General features: G+C 47.9%; 1 protein-coding gene across 1 annotated transcript in view; it reads right to left on the reverse strand.

Moving 5' to 3' along the window:
• The window catches only part of VPS13D (vacuolar protein sorting 13 homolog D), a 3,263,180-nt gene that overhangs the window by 2,947,930 nt on the left and 302,628 nt on the right, over positions 1-12,622 (reverse strand). The window contains exon 13 of the mRNA XM_069610908.1: positions 11,918-12,091. Coding sequence (XP_069467009.1) covers positions 11,918-12,091 — 174 coding nt within the window. The remainder of the gene's footprint in view (positions 1-11,917; positions 12,092-12,622) is intronic.

A 12,622-nucleotide genomic window follows, 5' to 3' on the forward strand; every position in this document is an offset into this window, starting at 1 on the left:
TTGCACTTTGCCTTGGCTCCATTCAAACAACCTTCTGCTATTTTAAGCATTAGCAATCTCATATTTGAAACACTTGCTGGCATGCTTGGTGGAACACCCTGGGGTCCCCAGGTGCTTTGGGCAGATTCATTGGTTCCTTTACAAGTCTCTGACTCTGCCCCGCCTCTGAGGAAGGGCCTCTTCACCCGCTTTCCACTCTGAGTCAGCAGAGGTCTCTGAGTCAAGCCCAGGGATTGTATCTCTCCAGGTCTGAAATCTCTGTACTGGCGCCCAGTGGCTGCGAGGATTAAGTTCCAAACCTTCTGCACCTTCTGCATTGGCCAAAAGGCCTTTTGGGGCCTGGGGCCTTAATACTTTCAACTCTCTTCCTAAATATCTTCCTTCTCAAGCTCTTCACTCATTCACCTCCAACTCCCTCAGGGTCAGTCGTTTCTCCAAGCAACGAGTTGGTGGAAGATCCTTCGACTCGGGCCTCCCTCTGGAACAGCCTCCCTGAAACTTGAGGAGAATCAGCTCTGGTTCCGGAAGCACCTCAAAACCTTTCTCTTTGCTTCTGCTTTTTCTCCTCCTCTCCCCTGCTGACTTCCTGGATGAAACCAAAACTGCACTGGTTACCTGGCCGCCCTCTGATCTCAGGCCCAGGTCGCACACCTGCAATACCTTCCTGGCAACCCCTGCATTTGGGGACTGTTTTTTGTATCCCTATAGTCCCACTACCAGCACTTTACACCTGTTGTCTGCACTTATCCTTGCACTTGCCATCTGCTGGCCGTACTTTTACTTCTTGTTTATTTATTCTTTTATCCCATGTACTGCACTGTCCCCTCCCCCTTCCTCCCGAACTCTCCCCCTCACCATGCACTTGTGCGATCTGAATGATACCTGGCCTAGTAGGATCGTTGTCTGTCTACCCTCCGTTCCCCCTCCCTTGCCTTGTTGCACCATGAAACACTTGTGTATGGGCGCGTTATAAATGCCATATCATATAGTTTTCCTTCTAAATAGTACTTCACGGGTTGGCAGAATGTTCCAACGTAGAATCATCCTGTAGTATTGATTTGGGAATGGAAAAGGAGGGGCGAGATGACCCAGCGTTTCTTATGATCCAACTGTAAATGGCTCAAGGAGGGGTAGGAGTGGAATTTATCTATGGTTTTAATCCAGTCACTCTCATATACCCAACATTTCACTTTATCAGGGTTTGTTACCAGCATCTCTCTATCTGAATCAAGATCACGCAGAGATTGATAGCATATATCCCAGATATTAGGCATATACTTACTAGGATCATTCCCCGACCCGCACAGAGACACCAGTTTACCCAGATCAGAGTGCATTCCACAGTTGGGCAAACGGACTACGAAAAAGGGACAACAGTATCCATCTCACCCAGGCCTGCAGTGAGGCTATTCCTAATTAGGATCTGATGGCAGCCATTGGAATATTGTTAGGTAAACTAAGCGTCTTCACAACCTTCCCTCCGAAGTTGCCCAAAATTTTTCTAGCTCACACTAGTGGGGCCCCATCACATATATACATTTTGGCACCACTTTACCTTCATAGACACAGACGGTTTGATAAAAAATGTGGATGTTTAACATAACTTTTTATTTGCATTTTTAAACATAACACATTGATGGTAACTGTACACCTCCCTCCTCCCACCGCTCCCTTTTCGGTCCAACGGAGGTCCACGATCGTAAGGAGTCTTTTGCGGATGATCAATTCCTTGGTGTCCAGGGTTAAAGCCAGACAGCATCCCTTTAGTCCTTCTGCAGGATATCGCTCCTGCCCTAGGGCCCTCAGAGGCTACGTTGATCTTCCCAGGAGGTGCATGTTCCTAGGGCACCAGGCACCCCTCGATCCCTCTTGAAGGAAATCCAGTAACCTCGACCAGTCCGAGCGGAACGCTCCGTATTCCCCTTAGAGTGAGTACATGAGCCACCCCAGGGCCATAAAGTTCCAGATTTACGCCACCCATTTGTGATCCAGTGGAGGATCTTTGGACTTCCATTTCTGCCCTATGACTAGAGCGCCAGCCATCATCATGATAACATACAATTTGTGGTCTGATTTCGACTGGAGATCCTCCAGAATCCTATCTAGGCCTATCATAGCCACGCCTGATTAGCCCCCCGTTCATCTTCACCCCTAGAACTTTCCTTATCGCCTCGTGTAAGCCCCCCCAGTAACCAGCTATCTTGGGGCATTCCCATGTGGCTCCACGTTCCCTCTCTTCCACAGACCCTCCAACAATATTTTGACTCCCCCGGGTACATTCTGTGGAGTCTTATCAGCGTTAAATGCCACTGGAAGAGCAGCTTGATCCAGATCTCCTGTATTTGGTGGGATTTTGTGTGCTTAGGAATGGTCGCCCATAATTTTGACCACTCCGTCTCCTCTACTGAGCACCCCGTGGATGTCTCCCATCTTTTCATACATGGCCTTAGGGGCGGCTCTTCCACCTGCTTTAAGCTGCGCGTAAATGGATGCCACCACCCACTTGTCTCTGGGATGCGTATTCAAGTATTTTTCAAAAGGTGTCAGTTGGCGTGTCGCAGCTTGTTTCATGGAGGGGTGGAGCAACCAGTGTCTCAATTGAGCGCAACGGTAGATTTCCCTCTCCCCCAGATCAAAGTCTGACTTACATTGCTCAAATGGTTTGACTTGGTCCCCCTCCAACATATCTCTTACCTTATGGGATCCCGCTGCTGTCAACTCGTAAAGGGGGAGGTTTTGTATTCCGGGGTGAATTGTTGATTATCAAAGATCGGCGTGAAAGGGGATGGGTAAAAGGTGGTATGCGCCCCCCTCATTGCTTCATCGCACGAGTCCCCACCAGGGAAAGGATAGAGCTGGTGTACATTCAGGGTGGTCTATCTACTTTGGGTTTCCAGAGTAACCCTTCCAAATTTTCCCATGCCACTGCTTGATCCATTGGCCTACAAATCTTTCCCCAGTCCTCGTTTTGCCAGTCGCGGATGACTCTCGCTGGGCTGCCAGATAGTAGGTTTTAAAGTCCGGCTCCTCCCTGCCCCCTCTAGATGTGGGTAATTTCATGACTCTAGCGACTGACCTCTTTCTTATTCCAGATCAATCTACTCGTCATTTTCTGGATAGACCTAAATAGGCGCGTGGTACACGGACCAGGAGGGCTGTCAAGGAAAGTAGTTGGGGGAGTGTAACCATTTTAGGACATTAATTCGGCCTAGCCAGGTTATGGACATGGGGCCCTAGTCTATCAGTTATTCTTGAGCTTCTCTAAGAGAGGCAGGTAATTGGCTTGGTATAGTTGCTCTATCGATTTGGTCAACTTGACTCCCAGGTAGGTTATGGCGTATTCCACCTATCTATAAGGGGAGCCCCTCTTCAGATCCTTTACTGCTTCCTTCAGGAGCGTGAGATTAAGCACCTCAGATTTGTTTGCATTTATTTTTAGCCCAGCCACCCCCCCAAACTGGTGGAGTTTGTGTTCCATCTCTCCCGCTGGGAGAGCTCCGGTTGGGTAAGTGTTAGGAACACATCGTCCGCGAACGCGGCGATTTTGTGTTGTGTTCCCGCAAACGTGATCCCCTTTATATCCTTCTTAGTTCTTACTGCTGTTAGGAAGGGTTCTAGGTGGATCCCATACAATACAGGTGACAGCAGACACTCCTGCCTGGTGCCCCGCTGGACTGTCACTGGTTCTGAGACCCTAGCGTTTATGGAGAGCCGGAGAAGTGGATGCTGGTAGTTAGTCCTCACCCGGTTCATAAATGTAATACCAAATCCCATCTTTTCCATGGTTGCAAAGAGCAATCCCGACTCTACTCGGCCGAAGGCCTTTTTGGCATCTAAGGCCATGAGGAGAGCGGGGACCCCCCTCTTGTGTGTTTTTCCGATTAAATGCACTATCCTTCTTACGTTGTCCCCAGTCTGCCGTGATGAAGCCCGATTGATCTGGATGTAGCACCCGGGGCAGAATTTGGTCGAGTCTGGTCCGCAGAATTTCTGTGTAAATGTTGGCGTCAACGTTGATCAAAGCAATTGGGCGATAGGAACCACAATCTGTGGGCTCCTTGCCTTTTTTAGGTGAAGTACCACCTTCGCCTCTTACATAGACTTGGTGATGACCCGGTCTTTGCCAATCCGATTGAACAGTTCAGTCATGTGGTTTATTAGTGTTTCCCTGTGGGTCTTCTAGAACTCAGCAGTAAAGCTGCCTGGTTCTTGAGATTTATTGTTAGGTACATTTTTCATTGCCGCCCGAAATTTTCGGTGGTAATGTCTAGCTCCAACGCCTCCCTTTCCCCATCCGTGATTCTTGCCAGATCAATCTTTTCTAGGTACTGTTTCTGCAGCAATGGGGAGGGGTTATCTGTACCGTATAGTTTGGAGTAGAATTTGACAAATTCCCTCTCAATATCCTTACTATCGGTGCTGGTATACCCCCACCCACTTTAATTTTCAGAATCGTTTTGTCCTTCTCCTCCCTCCTCAGCATCCTGGCTAGTAGGCAATCCGACTCGTTTGCTTTTATGTAATATTTTTGTCTTAGGGACAATAAGTTACGTTCCGCTGCCCTAGTTTGTATCGGATCTAATTAACCCTTTGTTGCTCTGTACTCCTTTTTGGTGTCTGCACTCACAGATGTCCCCATCGTGGACATTATCTTCTTCAGTATGGCTTCTAGAAGGGCTTCCTCCAACCTCAATACCCTGTCTCTTCTTGGTTTGGTGGCAATAATCTGTCCCCTTATTGTTGCCTTGAAGGCATCCCATCTAGTCTGCGGGGTGGTTTCATCTACCTTGTTATTCTCAAAGTAAGCCTCTATCCCTTCCTTTACTTCTTGGACCAATTTCTCATCTTTAAATAGGGGTGCTGGGTAACGCCACCGCCATAGGCCGGCGGGACCTCGTTTTCTTTTTAGATTTAGGGTTAAAGGCACGTGGTCTGATTGTAGGATCGTCCCAACTGTGATCCCTGAAGTACAACCCAGCAGACCCACAAATAATCTATCCTAGAATGCGCACAATAGGCATGTGAATAGAAGGTGAACCCGTCCTTGTCGCCCTCCAACTTCCTCCAGGTATCTACCAAGGCCAAGTCCTGAATGTTTGCCCCAAGCTCCCCAGAAGGTCTCCCTTGTGCTCCAAGAGCTGTTCCACTTCTATCCTTAGTAGGGTCCCATGTTATGCTGAAGTCCCCAGTTACGATAATGGGAGTTTTTGCAAAGCTTTTGAGTCTAAACAGGGCTTTTGGATGAACGCGCCTTGGCCCGAATTGGGGGCATATAGCATCGCCACTGTGTACCTTTCCCCCTCTCTGTCAGAGCCACTGCTAGGTCTCTCCCCTGATCATCAGTGTGGGATCCACCCGGGGCCAGGTTCAGCCTGTCTTTTAATGCCAGGAGTGCCCCTCCCTTCTTGTTAGGTTGGGTTGCCTGATTGAGCCTGGAGTACCCCCAAAACCTAATTCTACTTTTGTCTCAGGTATGGACATGCGCTTCTTGTAGTATTATACTGTCCGGATGTTCCCTTCTTAGGAATCTCTCTATTTTTATTTTGACTGGGCAGTTAAGGCCATTAACATTTAAGGATAAGATGTTGAGATTATTACTAGGCCCCTTCCCCATGGACATACTGTTATTCCACACCCCTGCACCCCCAACTCTGGGCGGATTCAACTGGCATCTAGCCCCCCACAAATCTGTCTCGAGAGTTGAACACTCGCTTCCCGAGGCGAGTGTGGTCGATAAGTAGACCCCCTCCCCGCTGGGTGATCAGTCTGGTGAGCTTTTACAGGGTTTATTCTCGTCTTGGTATTTTCATGTTACCGGGCCTCTGGAGGGTGGTTGGTGTCCCCCCTTCTTGAGCCTTTTGGGTCTTACTGTGGTCCATTCCCAGGATTTACGGGTAATTTGTTGAGGGTCCGATAGGGGGGTTTGCAGCTGGGGTTCTTACTCTATGCCCAGCAGGCGAACCCCTTGTTCATGCAACGTTATTCTTTGTTGCTTCCCCTGCCAGTCGAAGAGTAACCCGAATGGGAAGGTCCATCTGTAGCAGACCTGACGGTCCCTCAAGTAGACCAGAATTGGGCCAATTATCCTCCTCTTCACAAGAGTTAATTGCGCCAAGTCTTGGTAGATGCATATTTCTACTCCATTGTGTATAATCTGTCCCACTCTCCTGGCCTTGAGGAGTATTTTTTATTTGATGGTGTAATCGTGCATGGCCACCAGAACGTCCCTCGGTCTCGCCCCCGGTTCCCGTCTGCGGGGGCCCACTCTGTGGATCCTGTCAAATTTCCCCTCCAGCTCAGCGTCAGGTTCCAGAAGACCCGTGAAGATATTTTTGACCACCTCTGCAAGGTCATGATCCTGTACGACCTCCAGGAGGCATTTGATGCAAATATTAGATTGCAGGGATCTCAAGATTGTGGGTGGCAGATGCCAGGGTTTCCAACAGGGCACGTGTCTTTCTCGCAATCTTATGTCAGCTCCTGTATCACCCTCTCATTATTGTCCACCCTCTCTTCAAATTTTATTGATGTCTCTATCTCCTGCAACCCCTTGGCTAGATCCTCTGTCAGGACGTCCATTTGCTTCTGCACTGTAGAGGTTATCTTATCCCCAAAGTCGATGAATAGTTGCTTAAGCAGGGACTGCGTTAGGGGCCAATCCTGTTCCTCCTGAGAAAGGTCTTCCCCCTGCCTCTGAGGATATTTGAGCTGCCTAGCATCCCCCAGGGAGGTCTGATTCCGTGGCCCATATCTTGGCAAGTGTGCCTTCCTGTGGCTTTTTAGAGCTTTTCACTGGAGTTTGAGGTTCTTTTCCTCTGGATTTTGACATTGTTTATGGCCGGCTTCTGCGCCACTATCCTTAGGACTTGCTCCGAAGCCTCTGTTTGCTCGGTTCCCAGGCTTTAAAGGGGAGTCAAGTCTGCTCCTTGGGTTCCGATGGGCGAACCTTATAGCCCCACTGGTCACCCCCCAGCGTCGGAGTAGTCCCGACTTGTATACACCTCGTGTTAGGGGAACCCTATTCGCCCCAGGGCTTGACAACGTCCTCTTAGATGTTGCGGTGTGGATCTCAGTTTTACCTCAGTAATGGGGTTGAGGTGCTTCTGTGGGCCCCACCACTATTGGAGCCCCCCCAGCACCTCCCCCGCCTTATGCTCTGGAGCTTACTTGGTGACAGCTCTATTCAGGCCCTGCAGAGTATGTGTTCTGTTGGTGTCACCGTGCTGCACGGCTATCTTCCTGCCGCGCACCACTCTCCGTGCCGGCAGGGCGTTATCAGCAGGTTCCCCTGTGATCCCGGGAGGCCTTGCTCTTGTTTGAAGCCAGGTGGCCGATGCTGCGGCCCCGCCTCCCTCTAACGGGTCCGGAGCTCCATCCAGGAGCTGCAGGGTTGTCTTCTGGGCTCTCCTCCCTCTCTGCGTCGGCGAGACACTTCCTTTGATCTCCCAGCAGTCCCCGAAGACCGTTCTCTTGCTTGAGACCAGGTACATGGAAGAGCGCCCCAACTTCTCGTTGCCCGATCGACGGGCCTGCTCTGAGGAGGTGATCTAAGGCCCCCCCAAGGCTCCTGGACAGCGGGTGCCGGATGTAACGCTCACCTGGTTCCCTCGGAGGCGCGGGTCTTGGCTGGGCGGTGAAACCGTCTTCAAAGTTAGGCGTAGGGTCCGTCTGGCTCCCTGGTTTGGCCCCCTTCTCACCGAAAGCTTGACTTGGAGGGTGAGATGTCTTAAATAGGTGAATGCCGGGCTCTCCATCCTGCGTCTTGTGCAGGGGCTCTGGGTCCAGTTACTTCACTGGTTTTGGGATCAGCCTCTTGATTGCAGAGGGTAAGTAGAGAGCGATGCCGCCGTTAATTGCACGAGCGGATTTTGCATATATCAAGTCCTTAATGTCCTCTTTTAAAGTCCCTTTCTTGCAGGGTTGGCTGAGAAGAAATGATGGCGAAAGAATGCCAAAGTTCGTGGAGGCACGTAAGTAGAAAGTCTGTGCAGGGCCTTTCAACGCACCTTAATGTCTATCTCTTGCTTTCAGATGGAGAATGATGAAGGCGCCGGTGATGATGCCCAGGTTCGTACCGAGGCGCGAACAAGATGATGGAGAATAGGAAGGCACGTAAGTAGAAAGTCTGTTCAAGGCCTTTAAACGCACCTTAATGTCTCTCTTTGCCTTGCAGGTAGCGGAGTGCGGTGCGAGCTGACTTTGGAGCGTACGTCGCAAAGGTAAGCCGTTCAGAAACAAAACGTTACTAACCAATGTTCTTTTGTCTTTGCAGGGCTCGATGGCGGAGAAAGGGTGCGGCGAATACCTTAAACGCTCCGGTGGATCGGGTAAGTTGAAGCGCTGACCTTGACTCTTCTAATCTGTGTTTTTGTTGTTGTGCAGATGCTGCTGAAGACTGAAGAATGGATCCTCATCAGGTAAATCCGGAGATTTCGCGTTCACAGGAGCTGGAATGGAAGATTCCCTGGAGCTGACACGGTGAGCGTCCTGCTGCTGATGCAGAATAACGCGAAGCACGTGGCACCAATCGGGTGTGGTTTAAATAGTGCACAGAAGTGCTTAGGCGTCTTCTTCCACAGCCTCGCCCAGGTAAGAAAAAGAGTTCCAGTCCTAGGGAGTGGTTCCAGCCCCACCCAGAAGAAAAGTAGTTCCTGCCAGAGGAGGACGAAGACTTCATCCTGTTGGTAAGGAAGCAGCATGGTCTGCTGCAGGTAGGTCCACCCAAGCACTTCTGAATTTGCTATGAGCCCGGCGCTTCTTGTGCCGGGACCAGTCTCCACAATGAGCCTGGCACCACCGGTGCCAGGACAAGGCCCAAAAGGTCCCTAAAGGGACTTGCTGGCGTCTGCAATGAATGTTATGAGCCTGCTTCCAAGGGCGTTGGGCTTCTCCTGACTCCTTGGAAGCAGTGGTCATGACACCGGATTCGAAATTGCTAGGTCTCTCTTGCCCCTCACTTACTTGGCAGGTACAACCAGCCGAGCCTGCGTCAGGGCCTTGCCATTCTTAACGCCTCTGCCGTGACTGCCAATGATCTCTGTGGGGGGCTGTGTGGGCTTTCCTGGCCCTCCACTCGACGTGTGTGTATCTGCCCAGATCCTTAGGGCTCACCAGAGGGAGACTGCTGGAGGTCTGCTCTGTACCGGATCCACGGGGGAGAGCCGGCAGACCAGGTACCTCCACTCTGGTCTCACACTGCGGCTCCATGCCTCGCTGCCGTCATTCCTCTTGGGTCGCTTTGGACCGTTGGGCTCAGCCGCGATGTCCCCCCTGCTATGCGGTGATGCCGGCGTTACGGGCCGCCGGGGGAAATTACTGCCTGCTTCCGCGGGTTCTGTTTCTCTCAGGGGTGGGGAGGGGGGCCGTGCTGCGCTCTTCGCCTGATGACTATCGGAGCTCTGCGCCTTGGTTTTCGAGCCTGGGTAGGGCTTACAAGAGCTTTTGCTGTGCTTTTTGGGCCCCATGGATCGGGAGCTCGGCAGTCACAGTCACCCAGCAACGCAGTCATCTTGGAATCAAAATATCCAAATGTATTAATCTAATTTGATCATCTGGTTAGTTAGGGGTAGGGCTTTATGTTTAAGGAAAGAATGAAGTCCATACACGAAGGCTGGGTCATTAAAGGGAATCCCAAATAGAGCACATTGGAAGTACACTCTATAGGCATGCCCTATATGCTCCAACACTGCCTTTTTCTTCTCCGTCCCCTCGACTGCACGAAAATGCTGGTCTTTCTAGGATTTAACAATCAATCCATTTTCAGACGCAAACACTACAATTGTATTAAGTGTTGAAGGCCCACTTTAGGTGAGTTCAGGAACAGATCTGAGTAATGTCTGGAGACTCACATAGATGGGCATATTCACCCAAACAATCAGGACAGGTCAGAAACGCCCCCACACAAACATAGGCACTCCTACAAAGGGTGTCCATGGTTTGAAGTCCCAGGTCTCTGGGACTTCAAACCATTTTCCATTGGTCTAAACTTTAACACAGGTGCCTTTGTGGGCTCACGATGAGCCGCCTAAACTAGCAAAATGCCTTATGGTCCAGACAAACAAAAAGGTCACAAATCAGAATGGCTGGGGGTGGGACTTAAAAATATACATTACACCAAATGTCTTCCATATAGGTGCATTGTGCTACCATTGCAGAAAATGGGCTACAAGCATAGTTGGCAAAAACAAAAGAACAGCTGCCGACTGCCACTCCATTACACATTTACAGGTCAGTAGAATCACCCTGGGACCCACATTGGGTACTTAAAAACACTCCTGCCGTGTAAGACATAAGGGCTTCTATGGGTACATTAAAATGTGTTGCAATGACGGTGAACCTCAGATTAAGTCCTTCTGGTCACAGAAACAAAAGCAGAAAAGCGTAGAATTCTGCAAAAGGTTTGGGGAACCCACAAAGTTAAAATAATGAAATCCAAAAATTGAATTTTTTTTTTTTTTTTTTTGGCTACACAGTAACCTTTACAAAAAATAAACATCTTAGTAAAAATACATAAAATTTCAATGGATTAAAAACAAATACAAGTAACATAACATTTTCTTCCTCGGGCACTTTACATTTTCCCCCAAAATATTTTTGCAAAATTTTGCTACAATGTTAGCATCTTTGTCCTTGAGTTGTTGTTTTTGACACGATGGTACATTTGAAATTTAAGACATGATTTTTCCTTAACCCATAATGTTTCGTTCTACATTTCTTTAACCCAATCAACACCTGTCGCAAATACATCACAATTCTTACACAGATCTTACATATATAATAATCATACCTCAGCCAAGTAATTGACATTTGTTTTTTTTTTTAAAAACGCAGCACCGCCAGTTGCAGTTTAACCCTCGACCCGTGAAGCATCTCCAGAGAGTTTCCAGGTTAACACAGTCTGGGTTGGGGACATATTTCAGAAAGTATTCAATGCGTGCTGGTCTAAGTCCCACGCATTGGGTCAGAAGGTGCTCTAGTGTAACATCCCTAGAATCCAAATGACAAAATCTGCATTTCAACCCTACCACTTGCGTACCTTGCCTTATGCTCATGATTTGACCCGTGACCAGTACATTAAAATGGAATCTCATGAATTCCTGTCTAAGCAACTTGCAAGGGAATTTAGTGAGCTATAATTCCATAGTGCCCATTTTTTTGTTTTCCTTTACAAGATGTGCATACAGTTTTTTACTAGATATTACACCAACCGACAGATTCCAATCCGCATGCTGCAAGAGCATCTTTACTTTCAGAGGATTGTTGATAAGTAAATCTTTGAAAACCATTTGCTGAAGTCAATGAAACAAACAGAAATGAACGCAGAGATTATTTATGAGTGTATAATGAATTAATGACGTGTCAATCAAATTTACAAACATATTCCTCAAAAATCGAAGTACACAGGATGCTCAGCTGAAAAACATGGACGATTGCCTGCATTTTAAATAATATGTTTTATTGGCGCTGGCTATGTACCAATTCATTTGATAAGACTTGGGGGCTGTGGATATATAAACTTACAAACCCATAGATATAGGTTAAGTAGGAGGATTCAAAAGCACACCCTGAAGAGGAAAAAAAAGGGGGGGTTCAAGTGATGGTGCAAGAATAGTCTGGGTGAACGAAAGAGGTGGTTGGAGGGGATAATGGTTAAGAGCATTACAGAGTTTTATGAAATAAAATCTGGTCCGGATTAACAGAAGAGAGCATTGCAAAAACACCCTATGGGTAAATATGCACTTGTTAGCTATAAAGGCAATGGCATTCTATGTCTGTGCATTCTGAATGCGATGTATGCCATAGAAACATTCACCAAAATTTTATTTTTAAAAAAAGGCACAACCTTCTCTCATGAGTGAATTCCTCCCATTCAAATTTGTAAATAGAAGTATTCCTACATTCAGAAAAATGACTTTACCTGAAAATTCCAGCTGCATGAACGCAGTTTCATGTGTTTCATGCCCTTTTCTGTGTAATAAGGTGACACTGCCACCTTGCAATTGGAAATTGAGCTTAGCAAAGACAATATCTCTTTTTGTGAAAGTGTTCATGCTCGATGCATCATTAGTTGGGTCAAAAAATTCATCAGCACCTGAATTAAAAAGGAAAAGAAAAAAGATATTGAGTATTCAATTAAAGCATTTATAAGTTAGGAAATGTTGCTCGTAATTCATATCTCAATTATGGGTATCTATTCATTTTTTTGTAACATCTGTTTATTACATTTTTTAAAACAACAAGGTGAAAAAATATAACAATGACAGTCCGCCCCTTCCTACCACGCCCTCCCCCTTCCCTGTTCTAACTCCGATGTATGAAGTGACTTATACAGCTGTATCTTGTTATCCCCCTCCAATATTGTTACAGCGGTTGTCCCCAGTACCACCAAAATGGTGCCCCCGATCATTGTTGTATTGGTAGCGAACCACTCTTTTCCTGTAAACCAAAAGTATCTTTAACAGTTTGAACACAAGGCATCTCCTCGGCCTCAGGGTGGCAAGTCATACAGGGAGGTCTGTAGATCCGTGAGGAGAGTGCCCCATTGCAGTTCCAGATCCTCGGAATCGGGTATCTGGTCAATCCATCGAACATCAAAGCATCGAATACCAAACCATCCAATTAT

The sequence above is a fragment of the Ambystoma mexicanum genome, chromosome 8 (assembly GCF_040938575.1).
Source record: "Ambystoma mexicanum isolate Mex_15411 chromosome 8, UKY_AmexF1_1, whole genome shotgun sequence".
In the NCBI taxonomy this organism is placed as follows: Eukaryota; Metazoa; Chordata; class Amphibia; order Caudata; family Ambystomatidae; genus Ambystoma; species Ambystoma mexicanum.